Source organism: Haliotis asinina, chromosome 5, assembly GCF_037392515.1.
Source record: "Haliotis asinina isolate JCU_RB_2024 chromosome 5, JCU_Hal_asi_v2, whole genome shotgun sequence".
In the NCBI taxonomy this organism is placed as follows: domain Eukaryota; kingdom Metazoa; phylum Mollusca; class Gastropoda; order Lepetellida; family Haliotidae; genus Haliotis; species Haliotis asinina.
Window position 1 is genome coordinate 24,711,984 of NC_090284.1, and position 18,852 is coordinate 24,730,835.

Genomic DNA, 18,852 nt, shown 5'->3' on the forward strand with positions numbered 1-18,852 from the left:
GTGTGTCAGTGGATATAGGGATAAACAGACGCTTGAACTGTTGCCAAACTTAGTATGTGCGATGTATATCTTCAAGGCTCCCCCTGGACATGGCGATAAATCTTGAGTATCCTGTGGTCCTAATATTGAAGATAATGCCGGTATGTGAAATTGCCTATCCGGTTGACCTGGCAATTGATTTTTCGCAATAAAATCCCATCGTAAACCCAGATGGGCTGTCTGTTGACTATTTGCATCAAAACTTGTGCAGTTTAAGTCTGGAGCATGAATTTCTGACATTTGTGCAGCTGTAGCAACTTGTGCAACTAAAAATAGTGTCTTCTGATTTAGCAGTTCGATTGAGGTCCGGTCAAGAGGTTCGTACGCATCACTTGTGAGATGTTGAAGTACCATGTTTAGATCCCATGCTGGAGCTCTAAATCTACGTAATTGATCTTCCAATTTGAAAGACCGTAGTAAGGCAAGTAACTCAGGTACTTTAGTCAACTTGGTTCCATGGTGACGACTGAGCTAAGAGCTGCTAAATATGTAGATAATGTGGAACTGTTCAGACCTCTGGACTGTCGTAGGTGACATAGATATTCTGCTATCTGTGGATATGTAGCCTTCATCGCCCTGAAACCTTTCTTCTTGGTGCATGTTTCAAACCGCTTCCATTTGTCATCAGAAAGGGTGCGAGTAGATTTCCGTAAAGCTAAGTTACTGCTTTAGCTGCTCTCGCCAGGTATCCTCTGTGTTCAAACAGTTCTTAATACGCTCCACATGTGAAGCGTATTAGAGGGGGAAAAGCGAATGCATTTAGTCCTTCCCATGGGATGCTGAGAGTGTCTGTTGCCTAGACTAACGGATCTGGGACTGGAGATACAAACATGGTTGTCTGTTTATTGAACCTTGTTGCAAATAAGTCTATTTGCGGAGATCCGAATGTCTGGCTGATTAGTTGAAACGCCTCCCGATGTAACATCCATTCTGTTGGTGATGGACAAAGCGTCTGCCATAATGTTGCAAGCTCCTGGTAAGTGATATGCTTTTATTTGGAGATTCACACTGTCCACTAGATCGAAGAGTTGAAATGTCAGGAGTAGAAGAGATGGTGCTACTCCTATGGGCTTGGTTACCTGTGTAAACAGCCACAGAGCTGAAGATATTCCAAATGGTAGGACTTTCCATTGGTAGAGTTGACCGTTGAAAAAGGAAGCGCAGATATTTCCTCGACTCTCGATGGATCGGGATGTGCAGGTGTGCATCTTGTAAATCAATGCTGGTGAGATAATCTCCAGGACGAATAAGGAGTCTTAGTTGAGGTAGATTCTCTTTGGAATTCTTCTTGGGTACCAGGAAGATTGGGGAATAGAAACTGGGCGTCAGACCCTGTGGCTCTCTAACTTCTACTGCTCCTTTCTTTAACAATTTTGCTATGGCGACGGTCAACTTGTCCCATTGATGTGTTGCATAGATAAAAGGAGTTGGTGTTTTTGTGAGCCGTGGAATAGTTCTCAGCGAGATCTTGTAGCCCTCTCTCAGAATTTTCATGACATAGTCGTCTTTGAGGATTCTCCAGTTTTCCCAGTACAGTTGAAGACGTCGACCCACTTGAGACTGTTGTACGGGAACAACTGAGGGTGGAAGACTACAGTCGTTCCGAACCTGATCTTCCATAACGTCCTCTTCTCCCACCCCTAGATGTACTGCTGGATGTCTTGGGGCACTTGTTTCCTCCATGGGAGCGATGATAAGAAGATGTCCTCTCTTCATGCGTATTGAACTTTTTATCGACAGACTTGATCATCATAACTTCTCTGGAATCTTGAGCAACTGTCGTAGCTACCTCTTCAATCTTCCCATCGAAAAGAGTAGGTGCTCACCATGGAACTTGACACAAAGGTTTGGTAAAGTTCTCACCCTATGACACTGAAGATAGGAGACCTTGTCAACGAAGAAAATACAATCCCGCCATAGTAGATGCTAAGTGATCGGCCATAAATTGCTGATCCTTCTTCTGAGTTACCAATGCTGACAGGATCTTCCTTTCCTCCTCATAATCCGGATTACTGAACTTTGCAATGAGAGTTTCGTTGATGGTTCTCGAGCGAGCCAGTCCGAAGAAAGTAACATCTCAGGAATTGTAGATATCAGACGTATCGGCGGGAACGTAAGTGTATCAATGTCGTCCTCCTTCATCATATAGGTATCAGCGTCATTAGTGTCCTTGGATGGTGAAGCTAGGTCAAGTCCATTTGTGATCCATGATGTAACTTCAGTGTCCAAAAATAGGGCTTCCTCTGATGATGACGCTCGATAATGTCCATCTATCTTCATCCCTCCATGAGTGTGAAGCATTCATTCCGTGTTGATGATCTCTCCTATACCAGACCTTGGCTAAGGAGGGGTGATGATTGTCGACAGTGACTTCGATGAATTGGGGAGAGTGACGAAGACCTTCTGTGTTGATGAGTGAACCCGCAAGTGCACTTACGCAAGCGGGAATCCTCACCGGTGCAAATGCACCCACGCAAGGATGACTCCTCACAAGCGTGAGCGCACCCACCCCAGTGCAAATCCTCACTCTGGCGATTGCACTCACTCGGCATGGTTGGTTCTCTCTCTCGACTGCGATGCGAAGAGGGGGACACTGATGACGATCTTCCTCTGGTGTGTGCATACACGTCCTCTTCATCTTCCAGCGTGAGTGCCATTCTAGGTGAGTGCTGTAGTCAACGATGATGATGACTGCACTCGTCTCCCCTCTTCTAAACTTAGCTCCATGAGATTCATCATCTGCGTTGTTAACTGTTGCATGAAGGTTCCTGGGTCAAAATGCTGCAAAGTTTGTAGTCATGGTTGATCTATATCTACTGTTGATGGAGTCTGCGTTGTCTGATGATTTTCCTACGGGTTGAGAGGAGTAGAAGATGTCGTCGGGGTAGATCTAGATGATATCATCCGATGACTGTGTTGGTTGATATCTACCTTGTCATGTAGAATCAACAGTGGTTCGTTGAAGATAATTCGTTCAGCAGATGTGGTAAACAAATTACCCAAATTTAATCACTTGTGTTAGACATGACTAATGCAAGCCGCTGTTGCTTGTCCCTGGCACGTCTGTAAACAGACCGTGTATAAAGGGTAAATTCTGAATCAGACAATTCTATACAAAATATACAACAATTATCAGAAGAACCTATGGGTTTGTCTTAAGTCTCAATTGAAGAAATACATGCTTAATATTGACATAATTACGACAAATTTGATAATATATAATGCATATACATATCCAAAAACCATATACGAGCGGATTTAGTTTAAAGACCAAAATAAAGAAAGAACTTATCGCCGCATCCGAACCCTCAGGTACTTCCAGCTGCCCATGTCGGGCGATAAGGAGAGAGTGACAAGCATGGCCGGTCATGTGGCCTAGGGCACAGGAAAAGGGAGGCTACACGTGGGTGAGTGTATTTTATGTCTGCTTCTTTCAGCAGGGAACTTCAAGGGATTTTCAGGTGTTCCACTACCTTTGCCATGGAAGAGAAGATAAGCAAGTAGCATGAGTCAGGATAAGGAAAAATTAGAAATATTGCTGTATTGTTCACTATGTGACGTGTTCTGTCAAATATAATTGTATTCTAGGCTATGACGCCGAATTACTGAATAAATGTATTTCATATCATGTGAAATAAGTGTTAATGCATAATGTTAAGCACTAAACATTAAAAATGATTCGCAATAACTGTCAAAAATGTATTTTCTTCTATGATGTCAAACATCAACAGAGGTCATGCACGTTTAAAGATAAGGGGGCATAACTCCACTCCACTACCATTAGGTCAATTCTCTCTCACCTGGAGAGAATTTGTTGTGAATACAGACAACAGATTTTCCTTATGTTTGTTTACGGTGAACCAAACTATTCCAATACAAAGTTCCCCAATATAAGCGGATAACTTTTGGTAGTTTCAGAATTTATAAGAAAAGATGCCAATGTCCTGTATGAGAAAGCAGGTAATAGTGATTTGGATAGGCCTGTCTGATACGTAAGTTAGTTCTTACATTCCCATATTCTCCTGCTTGTGTAGACGCATTTTGCATCATTATTTAACAGAGAAAGAGCCACTTCTTCAAATGTGATGAAATTATGGAAAATAATACAACATTTTAGTCAACGTCATGGCATGTTCTGTGCATATTTGGACATTAAAAAAAGACGACAGTGGTTCGCTTAATTGTACAGATCTCACCAAATGAACTGTATAAAATGTCACAGCATCTACGGCAGAATTTGGCACGCTTTAAACAAAACATAAAATGACTGATTTTACCATTTAATAGTGTCCAGAATATATCAGCAACTAGATGGTTTGCCTGGGTATCTTATTTATTGGACTGCAAAGTGAGGGTTGAAGAGGGAGGACACATATGTGCCTGTGGCACCCAGGGGGTTAAGTCATTCTAATTCATTTTACAGCAAAATTGAAGGATGTTTCTAATTTTGTTTGTCAAGGCTTACCAGAACGAATTGCACCAATGTTGAAAAGCCACCACTGTGGAATCTTGGGTAGCATAATGATGGCACGATCTCCTGGCTGCAACCCACACGTATCTTTTAAGATGTTTGCAGTCCTTGAAAAAAAGCATCACAGAAGTTTAATAATCCAGTGTCTTCAATACATTATACACATGTACACTCCCATTTCCCATTTGCCACTATCTGTGACAGTTACTAATAATAGGACAACTTTTCAGAAAGACTGAGTATGATTTCACGCCACTCTTAATAATATTCCATCAATATCACGGTAGAGGGCACCAGAAATGGGCTTCACACATTGTACTCTTTTGAAGAATCGAATCTGGTTCTTCAGTGTGATGAGTGAATGTTCTAAAGATTACAGATACTCTAGTGGGTGCAAATGCATAAATCACTCATTGACATCGTTATAAATGAAAACCTGCCATTAAAACTGCTCATTTCAATCTTTAATTACCTTAAATTGACCTTTTTGATAACAGTGCACAATTCTCAGTCGCAAACGATATTTCAGCCGATCAGAGCGGCGCGTCTCCATGATGTAAGAGTAGGTATAGATATGCAGAATTCATGTACATTTCAGGGGTAAACTGTTTCAGTTACAGGTTTGTACAAACCTGAAATTGCGACAGCTGTTGTGAAAAATGAAAGCTCTATGTTCTCACAATCTACAATCACAATCCCCAGCCCCTTGAGATGAGCCTAACCCAGATAACACGATGTCATCGGTCCGTCAGTGGCTTCAGTTGGCAAGCCAACAGTGGCTTGTAGCTGGCGGTCCGCTCGCCAGCTTGTATGCTGTAACAATGTTGCTATGAAGGTATGCAACGTTGTTACATATATTTTCGTGATGAAACACGTTGTTTACGGTAAAACCCAGTTGTGGATATGCGAGAATATAATTAGCGATCCTAACACATTCATTTACAAGAAATTTAAGAGATAAACAATTACGTTGGTGAAAAAATTAAAGGTGATGAATCGTGAACAGTTCTGCCTCATGACCTCTGTTTTGAAAGAACTGGATCGACCGATACGTGCCAGTGATATTCGCATGCTTGTAATTTTCAAAAGCTTACGTGTTAATTTGGCGTAGCATAAATATTTTTTTATTAATTTAATTAATAATTTAAAGTTCCAATTAAGTCAAATTTTGCACATTGTGAGGAATCATCTCCACTTCAGTCACAAAATTCTATTTAATTTTCCGTTGTTTATTTATCGAAAGGCAACAATTTAAAGGTCACATATACTCTAATAAGGTACAAACGCAAAATCACTTGCTGACATAAATGAAACCCTGTTATTAAAAATGCTCATTTCGATCTTTAATTACTCTCACAATCTACTATCATTTACAACATATGTCATATTTGGGATTTCACTTTCTTAGTAATATGTTGCATTTGACCACTTTCTAAATGGCATCGTGTAATCATACTATCATTTAGTTTTGTCTCCTGCTTTGCCTAGTTTCCGAGTTACAACCCTTGTTTTCATAGACAATTCTGTCAAAATAACTTGGTGTCGCTAGGTTGTAATTCATGTTCGGTGGTATAAACATCATTCATCATTCACTTGATGCTCAGTTAATGAATTTATAACAGGTATAATTAGTGGTAACACCACTTAGATTACCCAACAAAGGTCCCTATTTGGCATTTCTTGTGTCTGGATCGATCAAAGGATTAACTGATAACACGCTGATTGATTAATTACTTTTATGCAGATTTAAATGGAGATTTGTCAAAAGGTAGTGTTTATGTATGTACATTTGCTAATCTATATCGAATACACGCTGTCATGTCTGTGTCTATGTAAAAACAACACCCTTCTTTCAAAGGATTAACCACCAATACATTGATTGATTGCACATTATTGGCTACCTAAATTATTCTTTTAAAAGAATGACGCACATTATGCAATTAGTTGCCAGGTGTGCTATCTTGGGTGACCAATGAGACTATACAGCAATGTGAAAAACCTGAAACGATACATCACATTTTCGTACATTAGACTGTTAAAAGACACATCACTTGGGAAATCTGCAGATGAATTATATATCACTCGTTTTTGTGGATATTGATGAATACATTCCTCGAACAAGGTAATAGCCTGACATTGATCCTATAACTTTAATTTGTTTGAATTTTTTTGCATTTTGTTTTTATTAAGTTGTCGTAGCTTTCAACAGAATCATTGTTTTCGTCTTGAAGTGTAATGATACAGACGACATACACTAGGGCGTGCCTGCGAATTATGATTCATATAGGAAAACTATAAAATGTCTAAAACATTACATTCCTTACATTCCTGTTATACATTCGCAGATCCCTTCTTTTTATCGAGTTTCATAATGCATACAAGTATGCTTATAAAGTAATTAGGATTATGAGACCAAATATAAAGACGTATACTGACAAGTGTCTACATACTGGTGAGTGAACGTTTACAAACCAAGTAAATTTAGCAAGTGAAGAAATTTATCGCACGGTATTTTCACGTCGACCCCAACCTCGTTTATGTTATGTTACAGGTTGTGTCATGCAAACTCATTTTGGTTATGATTCAAATGCACATTTTAACTACTAGTAGAAAGTAGTTTTGATTTTCTAACTTGATGAAAACAAACCATATCTCATTAATTCAAATGGACTTTAGTCCGTGACATCACGATTTTCAAGAATGGCAGTGCCCTGTCTGAGGATAAATGCTATTTAAGTTGGTTTTCACTGACTTACAAAATCAAAATTACTTTTCACTGGTAGCAAAATATGTATTTTATTGATGGACATTAGGATTTTACATGACATTGCTTATGACATAACAATTTCACTCTTGGAATCGAGGCGGGGGTCGATATAATATTACTTACAATAATATTGTCACTTCGACCACAACATCGCTTCCGAGGAAGAAAGCATTATATTCATGCAAAATCCTTTTGGTCAGCAACTGGTAGTAAGCAGTCTTGATTTTATAAACTCAATGAAATTTGAACTCCATTTTCTATCCTGGAATCCTGGTAGGGAGCGAACCATTCAATTAAGTATATACCACAGGCTTCTACAAAGCTTGCTTTGCACACACAAACAACCAATTTAAGCACAAACTATGGGGTCCAGTGGAAATCTGTGCATAGTGACACCATCACCCAACCCCACGGAGCAATTGACCACAACACAACAATTCAGCATGTCTTTGGTGACGTCGAGAAATCAGCAAAATGACGAGCTTCCCACACATTTTCTATACAACTAACTGAAAATCATTCCTCCTATGACGTCACTGCAGGGCTCTGGCAACAGAGTTACCTAACCTGTCTGTGGTTTTGTTTGCGGGCGAGAGAGAAGCAGACGGCTTTTTAGCAACTTTTAAGCTCCTGGTATTAATTAACCACAAGTTGGTTTTTTTAAAAAATGGTGTTCCATTTATGACTAACCAGAAGTCTTTCAATAGTTTCAGATGCCGTGGTAAAAATAGTAAAAACAAATTGAGTTTAACCACTAAGTTACCCCACCGCCTCCTTTACACAATCACATGAACCCTGGTTATGAGTGAATTAAGTGATAAACAAAAGGTGCTTTACATAATAGGTTTCAACAGAGATTGTGGTACAAGTATCTGATGTTTTCTAAAAGAAAAAGGGTATTAGTTGGTATTTGTGCATGCCCTGGCATTGTGCACTAAAGGATACATATAAAGGGCAAGTGGGGTCACCTGTTTGACTTGCTGGCCAGTTCCTGGTATGTCCACTTCACCTGACAACCATGCTCATGGACCCACCAAAAAGCAGGGACAGTACTGTCTCGTTCACCTGTCTGTAAATATACCATACCACACTACCACTTCACACGAAACAGAAATACGTAGTAATCAGTTGCACACAATTATTTCACTTTGATCAAACTGAAACTGTTCTTATATTCCTTGCAGGTGAATAATCAAGTCTGGACAAAATAATACAGTGATCAACTAAATGAGCATCAATCTACACAACTTGGATGCAATGACGTGTCAACCAACTCAGCAATGCTGACCCTCCTAAGCATATGTAGGGACAACTTCACTGTATTTGATAAACACTGAATCACTTTCATGTTCTACTGTTTGTTTATTCAGAAATATTTTCTTCAGATTGGGAATTCTCACAATCTTGACTTCTTACACCAGCCTCTGAACAGGTTCATAAAAGTGCCTTATGCATCTTCTAGTGTTTGGAATTGGTTGAAATCCCATAGTTGATGACTGGTTCAATACCAACTAGCAATCATCAAAATATATGGGTGAATTCATCATTTTCTGATTTCCCATTCAAGTGTCTACTGCAGATAAGCATGCATGGTTTTCTGTTGTTTTTGTTTTGTTTGAAAAATGTGTACATTGCATTTGCAAACTTCACGCCCAAATGTAAAATTTATACACCTTAAAGTGATGACTTATTTATCATGAAAATAAAATTTTTGGTATCTTCAAGAAATTTTCAGTCATAACTTTTCAGTAAGTGATTGAGCTTTCACAGAAACAAACATGTTTTCAGACAACGGCTAGGATATGTTCCCTTATTCGTCCAAACACAAAAACAATAGTTCCAAAATAATTTTTGTTCAATTATGAGAAAATAAAATTGATCGATTGCTTGGTCAGTTGGTCACTGTGACCAATCTTCTATTATACCAATTAATCAGAACTCCACTATTTTCTTTTTGTATATATAAACCATCACAGACACAGAAATACAAAAACAAAAGTGAAAAGTAAGGTATAAGGGTCAAGTTTAGAGTTACCTGCTCTTGGTTGTTGGGACGCTGGTGGGATTTTTTTGTATATATTTTATTGGAAAATATTGTCAGATGAATTTAAAATGGACATATTAATGCTTATAAGTACCTCAAGGAGGATCTCTTTTGAAAAAGAATAAACTGTCATAATTATATATTGTTTGTGATACTATATCTGACAATATCAAATTGACAGTGCTCACTGCCATCTAAGTTACTGTACTTATGCTTGGAATGGAACGATACTCTGACATAAAGACCCTGAAGCAAATACATCAATCTCCACACAATTCTAAAAAGTGGGAGGTCTAGTTTTCCTCTAAAAGTGAATAAAGTGTCAGGGCTCCTTTTTGTTACATTTTATTTTTCTTAACTATGACCTTTCTTTCTGTAAAATAAGTTTATTTCAGAGACTTTTTGTAAGTCTTAGTGAGCACCTAAACAAGTATATCCAACAAACCTGTTCGGCATCAGCCCACTTGTCTATAACATCTCTGGAGAAGTTGAAATATTCAGGGACATCAAGCTGAAACATTTTTTTCTCATGTTCATAGTCTGTAAAGGGATCAAAAACCGAATACTGACGCTGTCCATATGACAATGTTTGAATGCGTGGACGGTAGGTGTTGCGACCATGAACACCCCTCGCTGGTAAAGCTGTGAGAACATGTCGGGGAATGTCTGTGGGGAGAGTAGTTATGTGAGGGGCTCCAGAGGAATGAACGGTGGAGAGGCTGCGATGGGGGTGTAATTTCCTCACTATACAGGAGAACTGCCGCTGTATGGCACCCATACTGTGGTATAACATCCTGGTGCTGACTATGTGATTCCTGAAAATTCAAAACGGTCAGTGCTGTAAAACCACAACAATTAATTGTTTGTTTCCATTCACTGATACCTCATATCATTTTATTATCTAATGTACCTTTCGATGATTAGAAAGTGACAATATTTGGTCCCATGCTTGTTAATATAGCGGGACACATTAAACAAATGTTAAAAATCATGCATATCTATGAACAATGTACACAGGTATTGTAAACAATTCAATAATATAATTAACAAAAAATTCTTAAGAAGTCTTAGTATATTCAACATCTTTCTGCGACTTGATATACAACCTTATTATTCAGTTCGGTAGTGTCAAGTACGTATGGTATCTATTTGCCAGATAATGATACGTCTTTAAAGGGTCAAACCTGTGAAGGTCCCGGGGTAGAATAGGCCTTCAGCAACCCATGCTTGCCTTAAAAGGCGACTCAGCTTGTCGTAAGAGGCGACTAACGGGATCGGGTGGTCAGGCTCGCTGACTTGGTTGACGCATGTCATCGGTTCCCAATTGCGCAGATCGATGCTCATGTTGTTGATCACTGGATTGTCTGGTCCAGACTCGATTATTTACAGACCGCCGCCATATAGCTGTAATATTGCTGAGTGCGGCGTAAAACTCAACTCACTCACTCACTCACTCTTTAAAGGGTCAAAAGGCTGATGTTGGGTGAGGACATACTCAGTGTCCTAATGAAACTGTCCCTACATTACTTGTCATTGCTCTGTTACTTGCACTGGTTCAACCCAATGTTACAAAGTGAAACGTAGTTATTAGTCTAACTTGCACCAGGTGCATGTCAACTTTTAGAGGATATACTTCTGAACAAAACATTAAAATAACTGCATCTACATATTGCAATAAATGAAAAGCAACTGGAATTTGGCGAGTACAACCAGATTTCTAACTTAGGTTGCATCTGGTGTAAGTAAGCAAATATCTCTTAAATCAAGCCATGCTTGAGAATTCATACAAACCACCATATGATATATTCGTTTGAATATATGTAATAGGATGTTTGATTGAACCGTTTCAACCCAGTATTTAACAGCATTAAAATTCATGCACATCAGATTCTCAACCCCAAGGAGCATGTTTGGGACATTATGGGAGGGAGATCTGCCAGTGCAAAATCTTTATTCAAACATATACGCAATCAAGAATGGAATGCAATACCAAAACGTCAAATTCAACATTTGGTACATTCAGTGAGGGTCTGGGAGGTTATATTGACACTTATGTGATTTCTTGACTTGACAATGCTGGACTATTATATGCCAGATTGAAAATGACCACACTTGTTAACATCTTAGTTATCAGCACTGCAGAACAAGTCATTTTTTACCCATGTTTACTCCTCAGAATAAACCCTTTTTTGTTCTTTTTGCGTTCAGATATGCATCTTGATTTTTTTCCCTTGTAGGTAAATGACAACTGTCCTCCTATCAAGCAAGCTGGACAAACATATGGGGATTGATGTTCATTGGGTCGTACCTGATAATCAAGGGGGTGGTGGTTGGCAATAAAATTTGAAGGATCAGTGGGAAATACAGAAAATTAAAATGGTTATATTCTGTTTGGCACACTCACCATGGGCACTCGTAAATACTAGTATTCATGGAAAGGTCCCCTGACAGATGGACATACATTTCATATACCTACATACTGTATTTTTTATTTCTGGGAAGTATTCACATATTTCAAATACCAAAAACAGTGACTTATTCTGGTGAAATATTAAATTTGTATGATAAAATGAAAATCATGCAAAATGTAGCAACGTAGTCGAAACCAAAATATTCAATACCTGAAAATAGTATGTTGTTCCTAGAAAAATATTGTTGATGTCATGTAGCTATTGCTGAAACATAACCTGATCAATATATCCTGTAATACCTCAGTGATCTCAGAAAATTGACCAAATGCATGTTGACAGTAGTGCGTCACAAACTGTATTGTAAACACTGGAAATGTGGTATTTTTGTGTCATTTTATGAGTGCTTCTCGCAGTTATGCTTATCATGGTAATATTTTTTTTTTTAATCAAATCACTCCAAATTCTAGAACTTTCAAAAGCTTCAGTTGATCATGATGTGACTGACCCAAATCTACAACATATCCGATCGAAATGGTCAACAAGATGTTGCACAGTGCCTTCCTTGTGGTGAGCTCAGAGCCACCACTGAACTGCTTGCTATAAACTTTTAACCTGTTTCCCTTTCAAGCCGTACTGTGGGTGTGTGCAAAACAAAACAAATCAACTCAAGCTGCCAAAGTGTAGATACGGACGTTTTTCGACCTCATGATTGCTTTTCTTACCTGCTATAGTTTCAATAATGCATACAATAAGGTGATTAGAAATTCAGCCACTTTTTCACCGCTATCAACACTGATAGTTGACAACTTACAGGGTTAAAGTAGGTCACAAGCTAATCAGAGGAGACAACTCGTGTTGGCTTTGCTAACAATTACAATTTCTTTACCACTGTTTACAGAAACGATTTTTCACCGTAATATGTAAATAGATGACAATGCCATGCACCACTTGTGGTGTCTGTTTAGATCGCTCTATTAAGTCGTAATAAAGTTGTAATTCAATTAAGACCTATCACAGGAAATATAAGGACAGGCTGTACGCAAGGAATAAAAGGGTGTCGGCCTGGGAAAACGATATTTCATTTTTAAGTGTACCCGATACCGCGTCAAAACAGGTTCGGTCGGTTATTGCCAAGAAAGTGTCATCGTGATACATGTAGTTGTTAAGAAAACATTACATTACCGTAAATACGTTGAATATCCATGATTAAAATCTGTATCAAATACTTTGAGGCCCAGTTAAATGGTACCACAACAAAGAAAGATATTATTGCCTCAGTTACAAAACTGAAAAACGCTTAATGGGCTTAACGACGTCATTAACGAGTACACTTCTTCCACCACTGATACATTTTAGATGTTTAAGTGTAACTTTTTAACACCGTTTTAGACATGGAATTTCCTAGTAAGCTTTTTAAATAGAGTATTGATATGGCTATCTGTAAATAAAAGGTGGTCCAAATTAACCAGACAATTATAGGCCTATAACACTTTTGAGCTGTCTCGAGAAATTATTTACATATATTTTAAACAATCGCCTTATAAAATTCCTAAACTCTACTAAATATCATGAAAAGAAACTATATTGTGCTTGCCTTTGAGACTGTCTGGACGGTGGGACTATGAAACAAAACTTAATATCAATCAACATAATCGGACAACGTATCAAAATATCAAATCTTGCGTATCATGTGATGGGGGTTTCTTCCCGAGATGCGTTCGTCCAGATAAACATTTATCACCGATACTATTTACAATAGTTCTGAATGATCTTGAATATACTCTATAAAATGTCATTTGTAAAGGAGTTGAAATACATCGTGATGATTTTAACAACCAATTCGAAAGTAATCGTAATTAAAATAAATTAAAAAAACACACCGAAAGTTGGGGACTGAAACCTCATCCCCAAACAGAAATAGTTTTCTGACTGAGACAGATCGTCTTTATTCGTGACATTTTGTTAGCAAGGGCACAACATCATATCAAACAGTATAGAGTGTAGTGTGCATTTCGCACAGGAGCGGAGCTCTGTCACGGTAGAGGGCGAGCCATGCTTCAGTTGGTATCACTAATTCAGTCCACTGTACTGAACAAATTGGTTTGTAAAGGTGTTCGGTTGAGATCTTGGATTCTGCAGTTTTGAAAATACAAATTCTCATGTTGACAACCAGTTTTGGTGTCAGGTGAATGCATGAATATAAACTGTGAAGGGACTGTGACCAATTATAGTAAAGTGTATATACTTCATGCTCATATGTAGTTATTTTTATTTAAAGGATGCTATCGATCGACACCCAAATGATTGGAGGCCTAAACACGTGTACGAAATACGCCATAGTGGAATTATGATTTTGCACACGACGCAAATATTACGTGCCCCAAACGCGCATCTGCTTTAAAAATGCATAACACATAAATATTTAATAAAAAAAGTTCAATACTAAACTATATAATACACATATACAATCGATGCATTGGTACGTTTTCGTTTCTGCCATCGAGTAATTGCTCTTTGAGATTTAACAATTGTAATGTATCGATAGTTGGATGCAGTGTTACAACCCTAATAAGTACCGACATGGGATAACAGCAGCGCTTATTATGAACGTTCGATGGCAATCCTGCTATACTAGAATACCATAATATCATAATATAATCTTTAGCTGTATTATTTAGATGTAGAGTTATTGTTTGCAGAGTGCATGGTAGAACCATATATAAAGCATGATAAAACATATTTTGGTTCACTTCGTTGTTTTGTCCAGATTTTATTACTTTCAGATCGTATTGATATAGGATGTTTCTGAGTGCAGTGTTACGATACATTAATATCTTGACTCTGAAAGGAACATAGATTACATCTTCATTTTTTGAACCTGAAACTTTGAAAATTTAGACTTACCACATATTCAATAGCGAGTGAGTTAATACTTATGTTACATCGGCAATATCTCAGTTAACAATATTATTGTTTATACAATAAAAAATGAAAACATTTTGGAGACCAAAACCTTTCGACGATGTACAGTAAAAATAACAGAGTATCACGAATAACATAAAACTAGCCTTGCATGGGCTTTTTTGGATACATTTGTTTCAGGTTTTGTATTGTGTTTTAATGACAACCGAAAATGTCGGTCTGTTTAAACGAGCATGGAGTATTGCCATCTGGATAACCAACACTCTGTATTGTACATATATACATTGTGTTATGATGTATAGACTGAAATGGAGATGTGATACGCTGTATAATCAATAGTGCCAAGATTACATTAGTCAACTTCATCATACTGTAACTATATATACTTAGCATGAATATACTCATATATATGCTTAACAATTCCATCTCATATTATCCGAAAATTGTAACAGCTACGGACAAGCATGGATTATCTGTGCCAAGCGAATAAATAGTAAGTCATTAGCACTGTTATTTTTCCTTCAGTACCAGTTCTCGATGGAGCTGTGAGCTGGTTATAAACTGCATCACCTCCAGTGTGATTGTTGTTGTTTTTTTTGTTTTTTGTTTTTGTTTTTTTGCGTGTTTGCAAGTGAGGCTGCACGCCTCGTTTTCGCTAGTTTCAGTGGTCATTTATATACTTTCTGCACCCTCTCCCCTCCCCTTTTCTATCCGCGTAAGAATAGGTTTTAAGACACATATTGGGATACAAGAAATAGGCTCCTCGCTTATAAGAACTGTTATGAATCGAACCCTGACGAGCTTTAACCCCTGGATTACCTATATGCCCTACCTATCTGCATCAAACGCGTTAGTCACTTACTGTCTTCTACAAAACATCACAGCGTATTCTAGAGAACATGCTGAACTGTGAGCAGATTAGTCCAAGTTTAGTTTGTCTGTCGTTTAATGTCGCATTCTCCAAAAGTCTGGATATCTGTCATGCCTGTGAATAGTCAACAATAAATAGATCAACAACAATAACATCAATCTACCTAACGGTCAGCCAAGTCAGCGAGCCTGTCCACCCAATCCCGTTAGTTACCTTGTACGACAGGCAAGAAATCACTGGATTGTCTGGCCCAGCCTCAGTTTTACCAGACCGTCGTCACATACTATAACTTGGATACTGCCGCGTGTGACGTGAAACAATAAATCAGTACGTGCTGAACTATGTGTGGGCGAGCTCATTTATAAACGACCAACAGGTGACCTTGACATGTAAGTTAGTTCAAGTGTGCTGTTGAGATGCAAATGTAGCATGACGGCATGTATGGAAATGTTATCTTCTTGTATTACAGAACTAGTACCACCAGGCACACTTACACACTCACGTTAGTGCGTGCTTGTGCAAACTCAGTAATATTTCAACCATAACATTGGCCGATCCAGAAGGCGGGTGCAGGGTTGCGCAGCTCCCATTTTGTCCTGACATTATGTTAAATGACCATTGAAAGTCGGGTGAAATTGAAGTGTGCACCCCAACCCCCACAAAACAAACAACCAAACAAACAAAAACAAAAACAAAACAAAACAAACAAAACAAAAAAATGCTGGATCCGCCTCTGTATGAGGTGGTTTGTGTTGTCGTAACACCTCCCGTTACAGAAAAGTGAGCGCAATAGATACATCTAAATTAATACAAATTTACGGTATTTCTTGAAACTTACAGGTGTGTAATAAATCCTTTATCAGCTGATCTAGCATAATGTTCAAGAATGTATGGATATGTGTTTGATGCGAAGGCTTTAGAACAACGACATAAAGAAGAGGTGTACATTCTGATGGAGAGTTGGTGGTGGCAAGGTTGTTTTGTTATTTACCAACAACTACAAAACCAAGGAAATGCAGATTGATAAATGGCTGATAAATACGCATTGTGGTATTCCATATCGATGCACCGACCGATCCTTGCATATTTGTTTTGTATCCTCATTTACTAGCAGTGACTGAAATTAATATTACGTAAAATATATCAAACATCTCGTCTGACTCCTTTTTGTGAACAGAAAAGCTGTAAATTTAAAGGTCTTTTATAGATCTATACAAGAAGAAATTCCTTAATGTGACCGGCAACATTTACCCTAAAACATGTAATACCATCCTTTAAGCTCGCAATCATCAGAATATCAACTCAAGCCACTGGCCACGTATTTGATGCCTGTCAGACCACAATAAATCGTTTTCAGGAACGTGATGTTTTGAATAGACACGATGTAAACATCATACTGACAGGTGCGAGGAGCTCTGACAAGGGGAAGTCCCGACCATGTGACCACTATCAGCCAATCATTGCTCGTGATTTACCATGCGCAACATGGATGCGCGTAAAATCCACTATTGACAACAACAAAAATGCCGTCGGAAGCACCGCTTCTACCAACTCAAACGGAAAAACCGCCTCATTACATGTGAGTTCCTTGTGTATACAAAGCGAGACATGTCATGAAAATGACGAAGAAATGTCTGAAAAGTGTTGTCGAAGTATTGATATTTCATTTAATTGCGTTTCAGGTATCTGAAAGAATTTAGAACTCAACAGTGTACTCTGTTCCTGCAACACAAGTGCACTCAACACCGGCCATTCACATGTTTTCATTGGCACTTTCTTAATCAACGGAGACGCCGACCCGTCCGGAGAAGAGACGGAACCTTCAATTATAGTCCGGACATTTACTGCACCAAGTATGATGAGACAACAGGCATTTGTCCCGATGGAGATGAGTAAGTTATCATATCGTTTGAATTTTGGTGGGAAATCGCCATACGGGCATTTGGTGAAAGAAAGTTGTATGTTAGACACCAAACTGGTCTGTAAATGACGGAATGGAATCTATTTTCAGTTAAAGCATCCATTCGTTCGTTTTCCAAAACAGTTGTCATGTTCATTTCGGCATTCTGTATGTGGATATGAAGATGAGAAATTTGACATGTTGTAAACAAAAATGGCGGCCATTTTGATGAGGTTCACTACAACAAAGTGTCGTAATAGGAATTTTTCGCTCGTAGTTTTCTGTGATATGAGGGGTACAGGGGATCTTAAAACGTGTAAAAATTCATCAAAACATGCGATCATTCGATATTTTATTATTCTGTCAACTGTCATCTCCTCGAAGGACTTGAATCTATCGGCACATTGCGATGTCAGCACGTTTGTCCATTGTGTTCACTTCCCATATTTCGCGGAAGACTGTCAAAACAAAATCATTTATGAAGTCGATTTCCCTACGTTGTCCTTTGCACAGTGTATGTTTGGTATTACGATAACCAGTCTAGCATTACTCTACATCTGCGGATTAAGTAAAGCGTGTTTGTCAGCGGGATTTAGAAGATAATGAGAGGAAAAACGGAAATCAGCTGTGAGTGTGCCTGAATATGGGTCATAGAGTGGCCTTGACCTTTGTTTACTGTTTTCCAGTGGATAAAGCAGTGGCATTATAGAACGGTGCCTTACCTTCCTCGAACTGAAAAAATGACCGGAAAATTTAATTTTAATGTTTAAATATTTTTCCATATATAGATGATGGTTTTTCAAGCAGATGTTATCTCTTTGGAAGTATTGCAGTTGCACAACACTTATGACAGATATGGTTTATATTATGATTAGTAATGATTAGTAATGATTAGCAATGTCAAAGTAAATTTGTATTTTTCTGAGTAAGAAATTTATCTTTGGCAAAGCAGATATGATAGATGAATTGTTTTTTGTTTCTCCTCATGAAGAGGGTGATGAAGGTTTTTGGGAGATAATTACCATGATTGTGCAGTTGCAGACTGTTCTTTCTTTTCTGTTGGTTTTAACCTCGTACTGTAAGTATGAAACATATTTGTTTTCAGTTGCCCCTTCCTACACCGGACCGCTGGGGATACAGAGAGAAGATATCACTTAAGATATTATAAGACAGGGACTTGTGTTTATGAGACAGATCCTCGAGGACATTGTACCAAAAATGGCCCACACTGTGCATTTGCCCATGGAACTATGGACGTTCGGCCACCAGTTTATGATATTCATGAGCTGCAAACCATGGATGTCCTGGATAAAGTTTCAACATCGCCTAGCAGTCTAGAAAAGGAAAAAATATTAGCTGAAGATCCAAAATGGAATGGTAAGCTTTGTTCATAGTTACAGTAAACATTTAGAGTGTTGCAGTGCCTT

At 38.3% G+C, this 18,852-nt stretch overlaps 1 protein-coding gene and 1 pseudogene across 4 annotated transcripts in view; one reads left to right on the plus strand and one right to left on the minus strand.

The window, feature by feature from the left end:
* LOC137283777 (acyl-coenzyme A synthetase ACSM3, mitochondrial-like) overlaps window positions 1-12,539 on the minus strand; it is a 41,538-nt pseudogene extending 28,999 nt beyond the window's left edge.
* Window positions 12,540-17,028: 4,489 nt separating this feature from the next.
* The window catches only part of LOC137283180 (putative E3 ubiquitin-protein ligase UNKL), a 28,815-nt gene continuing 26,991 nt past the window's right edge, over window positions 17,029-18,852 (plus strand). For all 4 annotated transcript variants that reach the window (XR_010956850.1, XM_067814622.1, XM_067814623.1 and 1 more), the window contains exons 1-3: window positions 17,029-17,104; window positions 17,208-17,417; window positions 18,531-18,802. Coding sequence is in view for 3 of the 4 variants with exons in the window: in XM_067814622.1 (XP_067670723.1) it covers window positions 17,049-17,104; window positions 17,208-17,417; window positions 18,531-18,802 (538 nt within the window). In the remaining variant the exon portion in view is untranslated. The remainder of the gene's footprint in view (window positions 17,105-17,207; window positions 17,418-18,530; window positions 18,803-18,852) is intronic.